Genomic DNA, 21,295 nt, shown 5'->3' on the forward strand with positions numbered 1-21,295 from the left:
TACCCCCCTCTCTGCAAACTAAAGAAGGAAAAAGAGAGATTATTTTATCAGACATAAAATAAGGACCACATGTTTCACAATTGTTTTTTCACTTCTCCAAATTCGTTTAGGTTTTATTTGTGTTGGATTATTTTGTTCTTAGTCTATTTCAAAAGAAGTTACAATATATTTATAGAAACAATTTAATATTAAGCCTTTTATTTTCTTCTAATAATACGATTTTTAGTCATAAAAATATCATGACAAGTTTAACACTATAAATTTTTAACTCATGCCTAATCAAATTATGTCACATAAATTAAAACGAAAGGAGTACCATTTTCGACCTTCTCATAGGGGCCAAGACCAACCACTTAGGTAGTAGGCTATTAATACAATAAGAAGAATTAACCTAAATAGTCATATATATATATATATATATATATATATATATATATTTATATATATATATATATATATATATATATATATATATATATATATATATATATATATATATATATATAACCATTTATAATCAATGTATATTGGCTAGAAAAAACAGACAGTAAATCCTATCGGCTATTTGTGTAAAGATCCCTAATAACAACTGGGTCAGTCCAATTCATTGGCCACAATGACGCAGTTGCCATATTTAAGAGTGAGTACACTCACCAACCTGTTCTAAACTTGAACAGATCACAAATTATTGGTCAGACTTGACATCCATACGCTTAGAGGCAAAGCCAAAATTTGAACCTTATGGGTTCGTAATTCTAGCCCGTTTATGTTACTGGGTTCTAAATTAACAATTTATACATATTCAATGGATATCTTAAGACAAATATAAGGTTTGAATAAAAGTTACTGGATTCGGCTGAGTCCGCAAGACCTATGCTAGCTCCGCCCCTGCATATGCTCTGTGTTAACTTGGAAAACAAATACCATAAATTAACGTGAATTTGCAGTAACATGCTGGACGCGTATCATTAGTACTTTCTGCTGTTGTATCCAGTTCTGAGTTTTGATTAAACCATTTTGCTTAATGCTTGTGAGTTTGATAGGCATTTTACATAATCGTGGGTTTATAATCATTTTGTCTAAAATCACCTTATGCCAATTGGAACAAAAGAAATTAGATTGGATTGAGAGACAATGATAAGTCGATATAGTAATACATGTTGCCTAATCATCCAATCCATCAGCCTGATTTCAAGAGCCAAAAGAAGCAGAATCAATAAACAGCCCTTTGTCCTTGCACTAGGTTGATTTCTGAGGACAATGTAGCACAATGTAGCGAGAACAACTCTCGTTCAAGAAGACTTCACGAGTACATTGCCAAAAACAGGTGAAGAGCAAGTAGGCGAACAAAGAGCATCAAACGGCCTAGGAGTCGATGATGGAGAAGGTCTAGGTGAAATATTAGTCAGTTCCAAAGCCTGCCATCTTAGTTCAGCAGGGTAATCGGCAATGCAGCCAATTCTTGGACCAGCACCTGTTGACCACACCCGGGAGAGTTGATGACCGAGTTGATATGATTTTGTAGACTTCTTGGAACTGATCCGTTGCAGTATAGCAGTCTTTGGCACATCTCTTCTTGGGCTCTGAAGGCCACCAGAGAGCGTTCTTTGGTAGCTGTTTGTACTTTCAGCTTGCGGTGCTCCCATTGATTCCGCGGAACAGTCTTTCTCCTCTTCCTTAACAGCTTGAGGAGGAGAGTCTGATGGAGTTGAAAGTTTAGATGGACGATTTTCAATGGATTTTACATCTTCAGAGTTGTCATAGTCTTCATTTGCCTTTTTTATCTGATGGTAGATCACAAAAGATGAGGAATATTTAGTTTAGAAATAGGTACGTAATCACAAGAAACCACATGTCAAATCCGATGCAGAGCAGACAGTATGGTAAAAGACTAGGATCCAGTAAGCATTGGTCCCTATGCATTGAAGGTAAATCCCGCCCTCGGCCCAACCCAAAGGCAAAAGAGAAGAGAGAGAACAAAGGAAGCAATGCAAAAGCAACAGAAAGAAATTTAAAAATAGGAAACGGAAAAAGGAATATAGTTGCTTAGCATTTGAAAGATAAGGTGGCACTAAAGCAATTGCTTTATAGCATCAGATTGAAGGAAGAGCATTTGAGGGAGTCGAGAAATCCTATCAAAAAGATAAGAGTTCTTATTTGTTTATCTTGAGCTGTAGGCCAAGGAGAGTATACTCCACTGTGCTTATATAGGTGATGGTGGATTTGGGTTTCACTGAGATTGCTTTTCTCTTTGGTGCCTTTTCTGATATAAAAGAAATTTCTGAATAGTCAAAAGTAAATAATACAATGAACAGCTCTCTCATGTGTTAGACAGTAAAAGAGAAAAATTGGACGTAAGACTAGAACACATGAAAATCGCTCACCTTAACTTCATCCACTTTTACTCCATTTTCCTTTAGAATTGATAAAAAACTGTCAAGGCTATCATCCGTCGGCCGATAATGTCCACTGTAAGGTGAAATAGACTGAAGGGAGAAAAAATGTCAGAATATAGCAGAATTCAAGCAAAACATTGTAAACAACAACTTAAGTTAGGTGTCAAAGTTGCATGCATATGATTCAGGTGGCAGCATTGTACATTCTATTAAGATAAAGCAGCCCTAAGCCAGAAAATGCTTTTGGAAAGGACAAGAATGCGATTTTTACTTCTAAAGCTTCAGCTCTTCCTTTGCATATGTTACATGAACTTTTGATATGGTTATATATCCAGTACATATACAGGTAAGTACCCAATACTTTTAGGGTATTTTGAAGAACATTTGCACTAAATACCCATACCTATACATATATCATACTTGTTCAACACAGGTACAACGAGGCAAAAGAGCCCATATAACAAACCTGTATGCAATTAAATGGTGCATATTCACAAGGAAATCGCAAAGGTATTAACACAGAGAGTGTCCATATACAAACGATGGAGCCAAAATTGTTCAATTAGGAAGGTCTTACAAACACCATATCTGACATAATAAGAGATATGCGTGACCCTAAACATATACATCATAGCATTTTGGTAGTCCTCCATTGAGGTTGCTTCACAGTTACATTGTTAGATTTAAGACATAAATTGCAACCAGAGTGAAAGATAACCTACCTGATCAATTTGATTTTTTATGTACTCATAATGTTGTCTAATAGAGATTATGTACTGATTAAATTAATACAACCAACCAATTCATGTAGAGATTACGATAATTAAGTCAATATACCTTCACAGTCCCATCCTCAACCACTAGTCGTCCAGCAGCTAAAGTAGCCCCCCCAGCCAGAAAGCTGGAATGGTGAAACATTCCTTTCTTCTTCTGAAAGACGTTACAGAAAGAAAGTTTTCTGAGAATTTGTAGGATAATAATAATCATAATGAGGAAAACAAAGATAAGCAATTTATGCAGTAGCTCTATAACGCTCACTTCACCAGCAAAGAGTCTTTTTGAGGTGCTCATCACAAAGATCCATTTTGCCCCTGGCGGCCCTTTAGTTGTGTCAAGAAGAATTCCGGTTAGCTTATGCAGTATTTGCCCTCCGGCAATTATGTACTCATAATGTTCTCTCTCTTGCTGATTACAGAAAGATTAGGAGGGAACAATTAGGAGCTGTGTGCTAATATCAGGTAATAGGATTAAGGACAAATAAGGCACACTAGGACATGCAAAACAAGCGATCAGGATAGATCGTGTACGGTAGAGCTAATCAAAGGCATCAGCAAAGACTAAAGAGAAACCGGTATTGGTGCAAGTATTTCAGTGGACATATGTTTGTTATAGTGTGAGATTGATGCTAAACTACATGATATGTAGTGCGTAAGTAACAAAAGGTTCAGTACGTACAGGTCCAAGATACTTGATACATTGTTTCTGAAGCTTAGCTCTTGGACATTCTTTGATATCAACCTTTCTGCCATCTCCAAGATCCAACCTGCACATGCTTAGTCATTCTAAGCTACCCAGACTAAAGCTTATAACTTTGCAAGAAAATCTTAAGGAATAAATTTGCACATATGCCGCTTCATCTTATAGCAACGGATGCAAATCAGACAAACACACGACATTTAGCATAAAGCTGCTACTGCAGTCAACTAATTCGACATTACAATTCTTAATATTTCATAAAAACTAAAACAGTAGCCAAAACAATAATAAAGAAAGAGTTAACCAAGCCAGGAATCAAATGGAGGGTTTATGACAATTAACATAAAGCTGCTATGACATCCCACAAACCTCTGTAACACTACACAACTGCCACTTGACCACCTGAAGATTTACATTTGGGACAATGCAAATTTTCTGAAATACAGTTTAAGCATTCAGCTTCCTTACCAAAAGAAGAAGGGCTGACCAGCATCAGTATTACACCATTCTTCATAATAGATATGCAGGTTATGCCCATACCGGTGGCGTGGATCAATCTACAGTACCGCAATACAGAAATCAAATATCATATCTCATCAATAATGAAAGTAAAATTGGGGTTGGGGCATATTCAAATAAGAGTGGAAGCCAGAGTAAAAGGGCGGACTCACCGCCTCAATCCAGTGTTGAAAGGCCAATATCTGAGCTTCCGCATCTTTGGACAGACCTTTACCAACCTGGCCAGAATGTAGATACACTTAGTACTTGTTTGGTTTTGCGGATGAGAAAAAATAATCTGCTGTAATATTTTGCATTATTATTAGTACAATGTTAAAAAGCGAGCATAAAATTTTGAATTACTAATATAATGTGTTAAATTTTGAAGGAGCATATATTGGTCAGGAACCGGCGAAAATAGCCTCTTACAAAAATGCAAAGTAAAGCAGCATACATTGGTCAGGCACTTCCCCTAACGCGGCAAAGTAATTTTTACAGAGGCTTGGTGCACCAAACTAATTTTTAATATAATACTTTATTTCTAGCATAGCATTTCACATAACTATATCTGCAAACTTAAATAGATACCTATGCATTAAATTACATAAAAGAGATATTGCAATACAATTATACAAAAGATCACCTAATATGACAAAAATAACTATAAACCAAGGGGCATTGTTCTAGTAAATAAAAATAAAAAGTTTCATTTCATAAAAAACAATGATAATATTAGTATAAATAAGAAATTTAATAATTTTCAATTTATGCCTTTTATAAACTAGAAGTTGTACAAGTATACAAATAGTAAAACTAATTCCCGAGTTTGGTATCATGATCTCTGCATAATTTCCATGTGTTATTGTTCACACGTAATAATATACCATAACTAATTACGACATTATAATCTTGGAATAATTAGTCCATGAACCAAATGACACAGTTTTATCGTTTTTCTATTATATATACTCATTTATTATGAATAATTTCAAAGACCTCTATACAGGTTTTGCTTGGTAACAGTAACCTCCCAGCCTCCCTTATGCCTTAATCCTTATCGTATGACATTACCTTATGACGTACCTATTATTAATGTAAAGTTGCATTTGACAAATTTAGCCTTTTGTAATATTAAACGACAGAAAGTCTACACGAAACTGAGGTAGCAATATTTTATATCAATCCTCACAGTAAAAAATACCTTGGAAGCATTTAAGCCGACGCGATTCCACCGTGAAGCCGCCGTTTCCGGTTTCAAGTAATTGAAGAAAGAAATAGTACTGTGATTCAACCGTGCATAATCTATTGCTTGCCACCTTCATACACATAATACAATTAGCACAATTTTTATTAAAAAAAAAAAAAAAGAATAAGCAGAAATATAAAAAAGAAAACTTTCCACAGTTTCTAAGTAAAAAGATTTAAATAATACACACTGATAATATAAATTTTAACTTAATGTTAGTTCCATTTTTACTAGATAATCAATTAAGTTAATCTCATGATGTATCTGTAATTATATATTTTGTAAAGGTTGAATGTATATAACTTAAAATTCCCAAGTAAAATAATACTGTATATTAATAGTGATTAGTTACAACTCCTACCAAAGCTCTTCAGCTACGACGGCAGAGTCAGCTAACATACGCCGGGTACGATAACTCCGGTAGACCTTCTGCAGTCTCTTCGCGGCATTCGACGGACTCTTCGGCGCGGTGTCAGCAATATCATATTCCCGGCGACCGTTTTCAGATACGGCAGGTGACGCCGGAACCAAAACCATTCCGCTGTCACATTCTACACCGGCGGCGGCGACCGGTGAACCAAATCCTTCAAGTGACATGTCGGAGCTCCGAAAATCGGGAATATGGAGCTCCGAGAGTTCACAAGCGGACTTGTCCAGGAGTTTTCTATACGAAAAAGGATGAGGCTGGGAGTTGTTGAGATCAAAATTGGACCCGGCGTTAGTTTCGACTTCCATTGAGGGAGTTGTTTCAGAGAGATTCGGTCAATAAACTACTCTCCAACACCTTGAGATTCGGACAACGAACTCACTGAGTATAAGAGAAAGAGAGAGAGAGAAAGCTCTAGAGAGAGTGTGTGTGTGTGTGTGTGAGAGAGAGAGAGAGAGAGTCGTCGGAGAAAGAAACGGAGTACTACCCAGAGTTCGAAATGAGTGGAACGGAATATCAAGTGGAGTCTGTATATTTGCAGAGACTGCGGTTCTTTGCCGGTAAGTCCACTTGTCAATATTTTTTGGGTCCAAACTATTTATGGCATACAAGTCCCACGCGCCCAACTTAGAAATTAGGGAGTTATAATAGCCGGTTTGGCCTAAGTTATAAAAATCAAACTTATTTTTTAAAGTGATTTTTCTAAGGTCCCGTTTATTCATAAAAATATTTTTTTTAAAAAAAAATCAAAAATATATTTGTTCATAAAATTTTGTAAGTTTTAAAAAAAAAATCGAAAATGAGTTTTTCATAAACCAAAATTATTTTTTTAAAATTTTTAAAAATAATTCTCCACTCACAAAACTGTAACATTTTCTCAAGTGAAATGTATGTCCAAACATAATTTCAAATTTTAAATACTATTTTTTTTAAATTATAATTTTTATGTCCATTGCCTACTAAAAGTGTTTTTGGAAAAAATACTTTTGGAGAGAAGCAATTTGTGTTTGGTTAATCACTCTGAAAATTACTTTTGAGCAATAATTTGTATTTGGCCAAACTTTTCAAAAAATGCTTTTAAGTATCAAATTACGAATAAGGACATGAATAGATTTACTTAATAGTTAATATTATAAGTAAATAAATAATCTTAATATAAAAGAATTTACCATTAAAGTCACTATATATTAGAAAGATATCCTAAAAGTAAGAAGAAATACTTATATATTAATATCCTAAGTATTAGGTTTAAAATAAGTATATCTTTTTAGTTAGTTGATTCCTTCATTAAATGAAGCGATTTAAGGTTTTGCCAAACACTTACATCTCTATAGAATTGTTCATTTGCCAACATTAAAATCCTTAGAATCCGTAAATTCTAAGTCATTTTAGATTATACTTTCTCCGGTTGACTTTAATTAATTTTTTATTTTTTTTTTGTGGTCTACAATATTTAATTTTTTCAAATATCAAGAAAAAATTAATTAACTTTTAATTTCGTTGCCCTTAAAGAAGTATTGATTATATTTTCAATGAACAAATTATGAATAATATGATTAATTTTATTATTAATTAATATTAAAAAGTAAATTTCGTAATAAATATGAAAACAACCAAAAACTAATTAAAATGGACCGAAGGGAGTAACAAAAATAAATCCTCATGTCAATGATTGACAATAATTTCTTTTATTTAAAAGAAAAAGCTATAAACCCAACCAAGAATAGTAATGCTTAGATGTGTGAGTCATGAGGTCCACAAAATTCAGCCAACCACTTCTCTTTAATTATCTAATATCCAGAATCCGCTACCTCGATTAATTTAAATTAACATTTTGTGTAAAGTCCATTTACAGCTTGTTTGGAGGGTTGTTATATATCGTTTCATAATGTATAGTATAATATTATATTATATTATATTATTTTATATTGTATTGTATTGTTTTGATTTATACAATGTTTGAATAGATTGTATTATTTTTCGTCGTTTCATGATGTCATGCACTAACAATATGAAGAATAAATTTGCAATATTTTTTTTTTAAAAGTACGAGGTGGAATTTTTAGGTATGATAGAGGATAAAATAGGATTATTTAATAATATGAATACGCAAGAGGAAAAAAAAAAAAAGACTAAAGTCAATAGGTGACATATTTGGTCATATTTGTTTTACAAAATATTGACATCCTCCTACTTTGTTGCCATTGTATTTTTCTCTTCTTTCTTTTTTATTCTCTTTCTTTATTTTCAATTAATTCTACTCCTATTATTTTTTCTTGAAAGAAATAAGCAATATGCTCATGACACGCTACATTTTAAAATGTTAAGTCATAAGTGAAGTAATTTCGTGATACCTCTTATTTTCAGATTTTTTGTTTCAATTAAATCATGTCCAAACAATTTTGCAGCTCAACATACAGGTGATGCAAATAGCTCAAATGATAACAGGGATCTATAAATAATTATAATATTGAAGGGGAGTCTTGGCGTGACTGGTAAACTTGTTGCCACGTGACTAGGAGGTCACGGATTCGAACCATGAAAACAGTCACTTGTAAAAATGTAGGGTAAGGTTGCGCACAATAAACTCTTGTGATCCGACCTTCCCCGGACCCCACGCATAGCGAAAGCTTAGTGTAACGATCCAACCGATCATTTTGCTTTTTAGATCCCCATTTCCCTAAATAAGACTCCTCGTATGTATTTTTACTGTTTTATGATTTGCGGGGATGGTTAGTTCGAGTTTGGAAGGGTTCGGGTTGAAATCGGAACACTTAGTTCCTTAGCATTTGCCTTAAAGGGGTAAGTTTGACTTTAATCAACATTTCTAATAAACAACCTCGAAATCGGGATTTTGATGGTTCCAATAGGTTCGTATGATGATTTTGGACTTGGGTGTTTGTCCGGATCGGGTTTTGGACGATCCGGGAGCGTTTCGGTGCCTAAAGTTGAAAGTTGGCTTATTGAAGGTTTAAAAGTTTTTTAAATTTGTAGGTTTGGTGTTATCAAGGTCCGTTTGGGATTCCGAGCCTATGAATAGCTTCATAAGGTGATTTAAGACTTGCACGCAAAATTTGGTACCATTACGAGTAGTATAGGTATGATTTGGCGCGTTCGGAGGAAGTTGGAAGAACTTGAAGTTCATAAGTTGATTCGATTTGGTTTGAGGTGTGATTCTTAGTATTGGTGATTTTTTCCATGTTCCGAGGGTTCGAGCAAGTCTGTCTCATGTTTACCAACTTGTTGGTATATTTGAGCGAGGCCCCGGGGGACTCGGGTATTAATCGGATGATACGCGGACTAAGTTGGGCTTGGAGAATTTGCTGATGCAGCTGGGCTTCTAGTGCATTCGCACCTGTGAAGGTTTGGCCGCAGGTGCGGCTGGTTGGCCGCAGGTTCGCATTTGGGCTGCGTGGGCTGAGTCTGCAGATGCGGACATGGAGGGCGTAGATGCGCGACCGCAGAAGTAGTCAGGGGTCCGCAAAAGTGGGAATGGGCACAGGTGCGTCTCGTACGCCGCAGGAGGGGGCTCGCAGAAGTGAGTCATTTTCGCAGATGTGGATTTAGGCCATCTAAGGAGGATCGCATTTGCGATGAACCTTCCGCAGATGCGGAGCCGCAGATGTGGCCAAGGAACCGCAGAAGCGGAAAAACCATTGGGCAGAAGGGTTGCATTTAAGTCGAGATTTAGGCTCATTTCTTCATTTTTCTCACTTGTTGGTCGAATATAGAGCTCTTTGAAGAGGAATTTTCACTTAGCAGTTTGAGGTAAGTGATTTCTATACAATATGAGTTTAAAATATAGATTATGGGGAGATTGTAACATGTAAAATTGTGAAAATTTTGGGTTTAGATGAAAAACCTAGTGTAACGACCCGACCGGTCGTTTTGAGCATTTACGCTCCTTTCAACTATTTGAAGTCTTGAATAACTTTCTAGTAGGTATTATGACTTGTGTGAATTGTTGGTTTTAATTTGAAGGTATTTCGGAGTTAGTTTGGAAGAATGAACTTTCATGTTGGAAGCTTAAGGTTGACGGGATGTTAACTTATGTGTAACAACCTCGGGGAAATTTTGCTAAGGGAATTAAAGTTTAGTGGTGCCGAGGTAGATCAATTAGTACAAAGATTGTAGAAATTTCTCGGACTTTTTAGGTTGAACAATGCACCGATGTGTAAAGGAAAATTTTGTCGAAAAATGGTCATTTCTGCGACCACTATGCGGTCGCAGAATCACTCTGCGGACCGCATAATAGTCGCAAAGTGGCTCAGGAGAGGGGCAAGATTTGAGAAAAATCTGCGGTGCACTATGCGACCATAGACCTGTTTTGCGGTGCATTATGCAATCGCAGAACAAGTATGCGGACCGCATAATGATCGCAGACTGGATCAGTAACGCCCAGCTTTGGAGGCCAAATTATGCGGCGGATATGTGGACCGCATACCTGTTATGCGATCGCATAACTGCGTCGGAGCTTCCATTCTTTCTAATTTTTGACCCGACCCAACTTCGATTTATAGCCCTTAAAGCTCATTTTTTAGCCAAAATCTGATATTTTAGAGAGAGGTGAGAGCATTTGAGAGAGAGAAAGTGAAGACTTAGTCATTTATCCATCAATTCTTGTTCAAGGTTTGAAGATTTCACAAGGATCTTGCTAGGGCTTCAAAGAGGTAAGAATTTCTTTCCCTAATTCTTCAATTTCGGGTTTGGAGTAAAGATGAGGGATTAATAATATGATTCTTGGGTGTAAGAGTATTATGTATACATACCAATAAGGTTGTGAAAAGATTGTTAAGTTCAAATGGGTAAGGATTGGGTTGAAAATGGTAGAAATCTTCATAAACTTTAATTGAAGATTTGAGGGTCGAGTTGGTGTCGGATTTTGGTGAAATTTATATGGTTAGACTCGTGGTTGGATGAGCGCTCATATTCTGTAACTTTTGTCGGGTTCCGATACATGGGCCCCACGAACAATTTTTGATTAATTTCGGATTCTTATTGGAAATTAGTATTTCCTTATGGTATTAATTACAATAATTCGTATTGACTGAATCGAATTAATTGTGGCTAGATACGAGGCTTTCGGAGACCAATTCTCATGAAAAGGGCATAGCGGAATAGAGAATTACACGGTTGGAGGTAAGTAACAGTTATAAATCTGGTCCTGAGGGTAAGAAACCCCGGATTTTGTGTCATGTAATTATTTTGGAAGTGACGCACATGCTAGGTGACGGGCGTGTGGGCGTGCACCGAAGAGATCATGACTTGGTCTGTCCCTTAAAACTGTAAAGTTGAATAACCTGTTGTAAGCTATAAACTCTCTTGGTGTTGAAGAAATTTGACTGTAAATCATGTTAAAATCATACTTAGGCTTTGTGATAGTACTGTTGGGACCCATAGAGGTCACATACTTGTTGAATTATTTGCTAATTGCTATCTTGTGTTCAGTCATGATTTTACTAGCATATCATACCTCAGTATTTCTTGATATTTGTTGATGCACTATGTTATCTTTGTTTGGGCTGATCTTTGTAATTTCTGAGAGCCCGAGAGACTAGAGAGGTAAAGGACTGAGAAAGGCCGAGGGCCTGTTAGTGAGGTAAGGATATTATGGCACGTGAGTTGTCCGTGCAGGATATTATAGCACGTGAGTTGTCCGTGCAGCACGTGAGTTGTCCGTGCAGATTATGGCGCTTGGGCTGTAGGAGCCCCTCCGGAGTCTGTACACACCCCCAGTGAGCGCGGGTACCCATTGAGTGTGAATGCTGAGGGCTGAGAGCCGAATGATGAGTTGAGTGACTGTTGCCGGAGAGGCTGTACTTGCTTTGCATTTGTTGTTGCACTTGGTTTCTATCTGTCATTGTTGTGAAATATCTGAAATATTTTATATCCGGATTACATGAAATTGAACTGTATAAAATTGATTTGACTTAAACTGTCAGATTTGAAAGCATGTCTATTCTTTGCTGGAATTACTGAAAGTGAACTATAACTGTGTAGCTCGTCATTATCTTCAGTTCCTTAGTTATTATTGTTACTTGCTGAGTTGGTTGTACTCATACTACACCATGAACTTCGTGTGCAGATCCAAGTATTCCCGGACATAGCGGGAGTTGATCATTTTGCGCAGTTGATTTTCAGGAGATTTTTAGGTAGTTGCCATGTTCCGCAGACCTTGTCTCTCCTTCTCTATATCCTTGTATACTGTATTTGGTCTCAGACTATTATAGACTGTATATTCCAGACTTGTATTTATATTAGATGCTCATGTACTCAGTGACACCAGGTTTTGGGGAGTGTTTGTCTTTGTATTTGAGAGATTTTGTATTGTATTTAAATATTATATTTTCAAACTTAAAAGAAATTGTGGTTTAGTGACATTAACGGCTTGCCTAGTATCGAGATAGGCGCCATCACGACGGGTGAGATTTTGGGTCGTGACACCTAGGTTTTGATAAAAATGGGATTTAACCATGAAAATAATTATGGAATTGGGTGAAAATTATATATTTGAGTTCGTGATGTTATGACTAACAGTTATCTTCGAAAATTTTCCGAAATCTTGACGCGTGGGCCCAAAAATAAATTTTAAGAATCTTTCAATTTAGGTTGGGTAATTACTCTAATAGTTAAATTATGAACTTTTGAGCGTGTATTGATTAATTCATGTAACATTTTACTAGTTTCGGATTGTTCGGCACTAAGTTCAGGCTTTAGAACGAATTTGAGGATCGGAAGTGAGCTTGAGAACGAGGTAAATCTCTTGCCTATCCTTGTAAGAGGTAACTCATCCCCTTAGGTGTATTTTATTGTGAATTACTTGTGTGGGGAGCTATGTACGCACTAGGTGACGAGAGTCCGTGCGTAGCTATATTCTATGTGATGTCCAGGTAGTCTTAGATTTACACCATGTTTTGTTTGCACTGTTATATTGGTTATGCATATTAATTGTCTTAGCTTGAGTTGAGATTAAGGATTTTAAGATTTAAAGCCTCCCGTTTATATTTGTTATGTTTGGGGAAGAGTAGAAGAATTTTATAATAACTCTGAGAAATCCATGTCCACTCGCGTCGCAAGTATTTCTGCGAGCGAGGTAAATTCCTCTACTCTCATGAGAGCGGGTCGTTCGCCTCGGAAGGTTAATAGATCCATCTATGGTTCGTGCCGTTCGACCCTCGGTAGTGCACACAATATATATCGTGCGTAATAACACTCAGAGCCTAATTATACTTGATATTGTTTTATTGTCTTAGAGGTTACAATTATTTAATGATGGAAATTGACTTGGGATTTACTATTAGTTAAAGAATTATTTATTCACTGCTTGTTATTGAGTTTCATTATTATTTACATAACCCATGCTTATTTAGAATTTTGGTATTTTATTGTTAGCTCATAGTAAGTGTCGAAGTCGAATCATTGTCACTACTTCTTTGAGGTTAGACTAGGTACTTACTAGGTACATGTTGTTTATGTACTCATGCTACACTTCTGCACTAACCGTGTAGGACTTGAGGTAGGTGTATCTGGTAGTCATCCTGGCGCACACTCCTGATACTCCGAGACTTAGCGGTGAGCTGCCTTCCGAGCCCATTCTGCAGCACCCGAAGTCTTTTTTTTGTATTTATTTTCTGTCTACTTTATTTCAGATAGTAGCTTAGTGTTTTGTATATTCTACTATAGCGCATACACTTATGATACCAGGTTTTGGAATTTCGCTAGTAGACACTTGATGATTTTGAGTATTTATTTCACTACACTTGATATTATAATTGGTTACACTTTATTTTATTAAATTTCTCATCTCTTACTTATTAATAATTAAAAATCAACTATTTCAAAAATGTTAAAAGAATATATACATGGTTAGTTCATCGTTGGCTTGCCTAATGGCGACGTTGGGTGCAATCACGGCCTATAAGAAATTTGGATCGTGACAAAATAGTATTAGAGCACTAGGTTCACATAGGTATCACAAGTTATGAGGAGGCCTAATAGAGTCATGTGGATCAGTGCGGAGACGTCCGTACTTATCTTTGAGAGGCTATAGGGTGTTAGGAAACTACTCTTTCTTCATCTCCTATCGTGCAATTGATGTTGTGCTAAGTATCTTTCTCTTATTCTCTCACAGATGGTGAGAACGCGTGCAGTTGATGTACCCGATCATGGAGGAGCTGCTTCCCCTATTTCTAGAGGCCGAGGCAGGGGCTGAGGGAGGGCTCCAGCTCGTGGTAGAGGACGAGGACGTCCTAAAGTTTTTCCAGTTATGCCACCAGTGGATCCAGTAGAGGATCCTATTATTGAGGAGCAGGGAGAGGTGCCTGCAGCAGAATCAGCCCCGGTGGATTTTCTGTCTGCACCGGGATTTCAAGAGGTCATGGGCCGTATGTTGCGGTTCATGGATTCTATGACTCAGGCTGGTTTATTTCCAGCAAACCTGGCCACATCTCAGGCGGGAGGGGGAGCACAGACGCCTACCGCTCATGCTCCTGGGTATGCAGTTGCCGCATATCTGGCCCCGGGCGCACTACCCATGAGCAGAGCCTAGCCAGTAGCAGCAGCTATACCTGAGCCCAGACCAGCTGCGGCCGGCGAGCCGCAGAAGCTATTGGACATATGGACCAGGCTTCATCCTCCTGTCTTTGGAGGTGAGCGACATAAGGACCCCCGGTACTCTATTGATCGATGCAGGGACATACTACACCACATGAGGATATTAGAGTCCCACGGGTGAATTTTACTGTTTTCCAGTTGGAGGCCAAGGCCCGTAGGTGGTGGCAGTCATATCTTCTCGGCAAACCAACAAGTTCTCCTCCCTTGCCTTGGGATCAGTTCACACGTATTTTTCTGGATAGGTATATTCCACCCTCTCAAAGGGAAAAGTTACGGTTTCAATTCGAGCAGCTCCAGCAGGGTCAGATGTCAGTGACTGACTATGAGGCGAGGTTCTCTGAGTTGTCTCGCAATGCACTTATGATACTTCCCACTGATGCATAGAGGGTGCAGAGGTTTGTTGCAGGTTTGCACTCTGGTATCCAGGAAACTATGGAATGAGAGGTTGAGATGGGGACTTCTTACGATCTAGTTATAGAGATAGCTCGGAGGATCGAGGGTGTTTGTCAGCAGAGCCGAGAGCAGATGTCGCTGGACAAGCAGTTCCGCTATTCTGGAGGGGTCAGTGGTGCCCCGTATGGGGGCAGAGATCAGTTTAGGAGGGGTCAGCCTAGCAGGCCCACATATCCAGCACTGTCGCCTCCTCAGGGTGCTTCAGTGCGGCCCTATTTCAGCGCCATGCCAGAGAGTTCCTATCGCCCACCAGCTATCCAAGGTTCCTCTAGTGGGTATTCAGGCCATCAGGGTCAGACTTCCGATCAGCATTCTGCCATTCCGAGGGGTTGTTATGAATGCGGGGATCCTGGCTACATGAAGAGGTTTTGTCCCAGACTACGGGGCAAGGTTGTGCAGTAGGGTCATCGGCCTATGATTACAGCACCAGCTGCCGCATCAGCCATCGCCGCCCATAGGCGGAGGGCAGGTGGGTAGGGGCCATCCTAGAGGTGGAGGCCAGCCAGGTGGCGCTCCAGCTAGGTTCTATGCTTTTCTGGCCAGACCATATGCAGTGGCCTCAAATGCCGCGATCACAGGTATTATTTCCGTCTGCGATAGGGATGCTTCAGTACTATTTGATCCAGGGTCTACATATTCATATGTTTCATCTCTGTTTGCTCATTTCTTGGGTGTTCCTCGTGAGTCCTTGGGTACTCCTGTTTATGTGTCCACACCAGTGGGCAACTTTGTTGTTGTGGATCGGGTCTACCGGTCTTGTATCGTGACTTTCTGTGGTTATGAGACTAGAGCGGATCTTTTGTTGCTTGATATGACCAACTTTGAGATCATCCTGGGCATGGACTAGTTATCTCCATATCATGCCATTCTTGCTTGTCATGCCAAGACGGTTACCTTGGCGATGCCAGAGTTGCCGAGATTGGAGTGGAAGGGTTCGTCTGTCAGTACATCTAGTCGGGTTATCTCTTTTCTGAAGGCTCGACACATGGTCGAGAAGGGTTGTTTGGCTTATCTAGCTTATGTTCGAGATACTACTACAGAGACTTCAGCGATTGATTCAGTGCCCGTAGTCCGGGAGTTATTCGATGTGTTTCCCTCTGATCTTCAAGGCATTTCACCAAATCGTGATATCGATTTCTATATTGATTTGGCTCCAAGTACCCAGCTATCTCTATCCCACCATATCGCATGGCTCCGAAAGAGTTAAAGAAATTGAAGGAACAGCTTGAGGAATTGCTAGCAAAGTGGTTCGTCAGACCGAGTGTATAACTTGTTGCGGCCAAACACACTCACGCAAGTATACGCAGTCATCAAGTAATAAAGTGACTAAAAGTCGGATGTCGAACCCACGAGGACTTATGATTAACTATTAACTAAATTAGACTATCCTAATTATCTAAACAAGAATTAAACCTAAAAATATTTTATTCTAAACAAATTAAATAAAAAAAATATAAATAATGAACTTTGAACAGAGAAAGAGCAGATTTTTTATGATATCAATGTAATGAAAACGATCTAGGTTTATGGGCTATCTAACAATCATATTGTATTCTTAAATTGAATTGACCAGCTAATTTATCTAGCTTATTGGTTGACAGGGTTAATATTGCTCATAAGAATCTGTCGAGTTCTTACTTGCCTATTCAAGCTAACATAATGCCTATATGTCTATGGAGTTAGAATCAACAAGAACGCATTTATAATTCCTGTAAATCAACCAAGCAAGGCAATTAGGTATATGTCTATCCTAACCACGAATCCGTTCCCCGATGCCCGAGTTCAAGAACTTGCTCTACTCAATCCTATATGCAATCTAGAATTTCCACTTTCGAGTTCAATTCTAGATTCGTAGATAGTATTCAATTGGTGATCAAGCAATTAAATAATTAAGCACAATATTGAATAAATAAACCAATATGATAAATCAAGAAGGCAAAATCAATATCAGAATAACAATAGTCATGAAAGAACCACAACCCTAGAACGTGAAGTTTAGCTCCACATAGACATGGTAGCCAAACAACAAATCATACAAAGAAACATAAAGATTACTAAGTTTGGTGGGAGAAAGATAAAACTTGATGAATTCCGGCCTCCACAGCTTTGTCGTGGCTTTTTTCCCCTTCCCAATATGTTAGATGACCTAAAAGAGGCATTTTTGGCTTATATATTGCGTACAAAAGTCGTGGGCCAAAGTTCTCCTATTTCTAATCCAAATCAGCTTCAGGGATTGATGCTAGGGTGGATGCGTCGCATCCACCTCGTCCTCCACTTCTCAGCTTCGCATGCTAGGGTGGATGCTTCGCATCCACCCTTTGTTCCTCCATCTAAGCTTTGCCCATGTGCGAATACTAAGGCGGATGCTATGGGCTGACTTCACTGCTAAGGGTGCACGAAATCTGATTTTTTTCTAGATTGGATGCGATGCATCCAACCCCTCTTCCTCTAGCTAGAGCACATTTTCTTCATATTTTTGCACTCCAAACACCCTAAATCATCACACACAACTCAATTAGTCATAAAACCAATAATTAAACCATGTTGGGAATTTTAAAGATCAAATAGCATCAAAAAACGGTTAAAATATGGGTAAAGTAACATCAACACATATCGAAATATGCCCAACATCATGACCCTATGGTGCACCGGTATTATTTGTGAAGAAGAAAGATGGGACTATGCGGATGTGCATTGATTACCGCCAGTTAAACAAAGTTACCATAAAGAATAAGTATTTGTTGCCGCATATTGATGATTTATTTGACCAGTTGCAGGGTGCCAGGGTGTTCTCTAAGATCGATTTGAGATCGGGGTACCACCAGTTGAAGATTCGGGATTCGGATATTCCGAAGACAGCCTTCCAGACTAGATATGGACATTATGAGTTTCTAGTAATGTCCTTCGGTTTGACTAATTCCCCAGCGACGTTTATGGGTTTGATGAATCGGGTGTTCAAAACATATATTGATTCGTTTGTCATTGTCTTCATTGATGACATTTTGATCTACTCACGTAGCATGGAGGAGCACGAGCAGCATTTGAGAGTGGTACTTCAGACCTTGCGAGAATAGAAGCTATATGCTAAGTTCTCTAAGTGTGAGTTTTGGTTAGATTCTGTGGCATTCTTGGGGCATGTTATATCAAGCGAGGGTATTAAGGTAGATCCCAAGAAGATCGAGGCAATTCAGAGTTGGCCTCGTCCTACCACATCGATTGAGATCTGGAGCTTCTTGGGGTTAGCAGGTTATTATCGTCGGTTTGTGGAGGGCTTCTCATATATTGCGACACCTTTGACTAGATTGACCCAGAAGGGTGCTCAGTTCCGATGGTTCGATGATTGCGAGGTGAGCTTTCAGAAGCTCAAGACCTCCTTGACTTCAGCACTAGTGTGAGTGTTGCCTTCCGATTCAGGGATGTATATAGTGTATTGCGACGCTTCACGCGTTGGTTTGGGTTGTGTATTGAAGCAGGAGGGGCGAGTTATTACATATGTTTTACGTCAGTTGAAGCCCCACAAGAAAATTACCCTGTACATGATTTGGAGTTGGCCGCGATTGTTCATGATCTTAAGATCTAGAGGCATTATCTTTATGGGGTGTCCTGTGAGGTTTACACCGATCATCGCATCTTGCAACATTTGTTCAAGCAGAGGGACCTTAATTTGAGGCAGCGCATGTGGCTTGAGTTACTGAAGGATTATGATATTACCATCCTGTATCATCTGGGCAAGGCAAATGTAGTTGTGAATGCCTTGAGTAGAAATGCGGAGAGTATGGGTAGTTTGGCATTCATTTCAGCAGAGAAGAGGCTACTAGCTTTGGACATTCATTCCTTGGCTAACAGACTTGTGAGATTGGATATTTTCAGAGCCCAGCCGAGTTCTTGCATGTGTTGTCGCCCAGTCTTCACTATTCAAGCAGATCAAGGCTCGTTAGTTTAATGATCCGCACTTATTGGTTCTCAGAGAGACGGTACTACAAGGTGGTGCTAAGGAGGTTATTATTGGTGAGGATGGTGTTCTATGAGTCCAGGGTCGCCTATGTGTCCCTATTGTTGATGGATTGAGGGAAAAGATTCTAGAGGAGGCACACACTTCTCGGTATTCTATTCATCCAGGTGCTACGAAGATGTATCGCAACCTGAGGCAGCATTATTGGTGGCGGCGGATGAAGAAGGACATAGTTGAGTATGTAGCGAGGTGCCTAAATTGCCAGCAGGTTAAGTATGAGCATCAGAGGCCAGGTGGCCTACTCCAGCAGATGATTATACTTGAGTGGAAATGGGAGCGCATTACTATAGATTTCGTAGTTGGGTCGCCGCGGACCTTGCGGAAGTTTGATGCAGTTTTGGTCATTATCGACAGGTGTACCAAGTCGGCACACTTCATTTCGGTCGTGACCCCGTATTCTTCAGAGAGATTGGCCCAGATTTACATTCAGGAGATTGTTCGGTTGCATGGTGTGCCTGTCTCCATTATATCAGATAGAGGCCCTCAGTTTACTTTGCATTTCTGGAGGGCAATACAAAGTGAGTTGGGGACTCGGGTAGAGCTCAGCACAACCTTACATCCGTAGACCGACGGGCAGTCAGAGTGGACGGTTCAGATCTTGGAGGATATGCTCAGAGCATGTGTGATTGACTTCGTAGGGAAGTGGGATCAATTCTTGCCTTTGGCCGAGTTTGCTTACAATAATAGTTATCAGTCCAGCATCGCGATGGCTCCATTTAAGGCTTTATATGATCGGCGATGTCGTTCGTCCATCGGATGGTTTGAGCCCGGCAAGGCTAAGTTATATGGTACTGATTTAGTGAAGGATGCCTTAGAAAAGGTAAAGTTGATTCAGGAGCGACTTCGCACCGCTCAGTCCAGACATAAGAGTTACGCGGATCAGAAGACGCGTGATTTATCATTTATGGTGGGCGAGAAGGTTCTCTTGAATGTCTCGTCGATGAAAGGAATCATGCGGTTCGGAAAGCAGGGCAAGTTTAGCACAAGGTTTATAGGCCCATTTGAGGTGTTAGGGCGAGTTGGGGAGGTTGCTTATGAGCTTGCTTTGCCTGCCAGTCTATCAGGAGTTCATCCGATTTTCCACGTGTCTATGCTTCGGAGGTATCATGCCGACATGTCGCATGTGTTAGACTTCAGCACGGTTCAGCTAGATGAGAGCCTGGGTTGTGAAGAGGAGCCAATTGCCATTGTTGTCAGGCAGGTTCGCCTGCTGAAGTCCAAGAAGATTTCTATAGTAAAAGTTCAGTGGAGAGGCCAACCAGTCGAGGAGGCGACTTGGGAGGCCGAGGAGGACTTGCATAGAAGATATCCACACTTATTCGTCACTCCAGGTATGATCCTAGATCCGTTCGAGGACAAACGTTTGTTTTTGAGAGGTGGAGAACGTAACGACCCGACCGATTGTTTTGCTTTCTAGATCCCTCGTTTCCCTAAATAAGACTCCACGTATGTGTTTTTACTAATTTATGATTTGTGGGGATGGTTAGTTCGAGTTTAGAAGGTTTCGGGTTAAAATCAAAACACTTAGTTCCTTAGCATTGGCCTTAAAGGGGTAAGTTTGACTTTGGTCAACATTTCTAGTAAACAACTTCGAAATAAGGATTTGAAGGTCCCAATAGATTTGTATGATGATTTTGGACTTGGGCATGTGTTCGAATCGGGTTTTGGACGACCTGGGAGCGTTTCGGTGCCTAAAGTTGAATGTTGTCTTATTGAAGGTTTAAAAGTTCTTCAAATTTGGTTTGAAGTAGGTTTTGGTGTTATTGAGGTCCGTTTGGGATTTTGAGCCTGGGAATAGCCATGTAAGGTGATTTAAGACTTGTACGCAAAATTTGGTACCATTCCGAGTAGTTTAGGTATGATTCGGCGCGTTCGGACAAATTGGAAGAACTTGAAGTTCATAAGTTGATTCGATTTGGTTTAGGGTGTGATTCTTAGTTTTGGTATTTTTTTCCGTGTTCCAAGGGTTCGAGCAAGTCTGTCTTATGTTTACAAACTTGTTGGTATGTTTGGGCGAGGCCCTAATCGGACGATGCGCGGACCAAGTTGGACTTGGAGAATATGCTGATGCAGTTGGGCTTCTGGTACATTCGCACCTGTGAAAGGTTGGCAGCAGGTGCGGCACCGTAGGAGAGGCTGGTTGGCCGCATGTGCGAATTTGGGCTGCGTGGGTT

General features: G+C 39.3%; 1 protein-coding gene across 1 annotated transcript; it reads right to left on the reverse strand.

The window, feature by feature from the left end:
* Positions 1-1,099: 1,099 nt before the first annotated feature.
* Positions 1,100-6,668, reverse strand: LOC107773687 (IQ domain-containing protein IQM3). The gene is made up of 9 exons (XM_075222486.1): positions 5,978-6,668; positions 5,572-5,686; positions 4,544-4,609; positions 4,341-4,429; positions 3,852-3,939; positions 3,435-3,581; positions 3,234-3,326; positions 2,385-2,486; positions 1,100-1,784 (listed from the first exon to the last, which is right to left on the reverse strand). The coding sequence occupies exons 1-9, from the start codon at positions 6,349-6,351 to the stop codon at positions 1,293-1,295; spliced, it is 1,566 nt and encodes a 521-aa protein (XP_075078587.1). The 5' UTR covers positions 6,352-6,668; the 3' UTR covers positions 1,100-1,292.
* Between the last annotated feature and the right edge of the window lie 14,627 nt (positions 6,669-21,295).

The sequence above is a fragment of the Nicotiana tabacum genome, chromosome 10 (genome assembly GCF_000715075.1).
Source record: "Nicotiana tabacum cultivar K326 chromosome 10, ASM71507v2, whole genome shotgun sequence".
Lineage (NCBI taxonomy): Eukaryota > Viridiplantae > Streptophyta > Magnoliopsida > Solanales > Solanaceae > Nicotiana > Nicotiana tabacum.

Coding starts and splice junctions, on each gene's coding strand:
- LOC107773687 (XM_075222486.1), bottom strand. CDS start 6,351: ATGGAAGTCGAAACTAACGCCGGGTCCAATTTTGATCTCAACAACTCC. Junction 4,430..4,543: donor TTCAACACTGGATTGAGGCG/GTGAGTCCGCCC, acceptor GCGGTACTGTAG/ATTGATCCACGCCACCGGTA. Junction 3,327..3,434: donor AAAGACTCTTTGCTGGTGAA/GTGAGCGTTATA, acceptor AACGTCTTTCAG/AAGAAGAAAGGAATGTTTCA.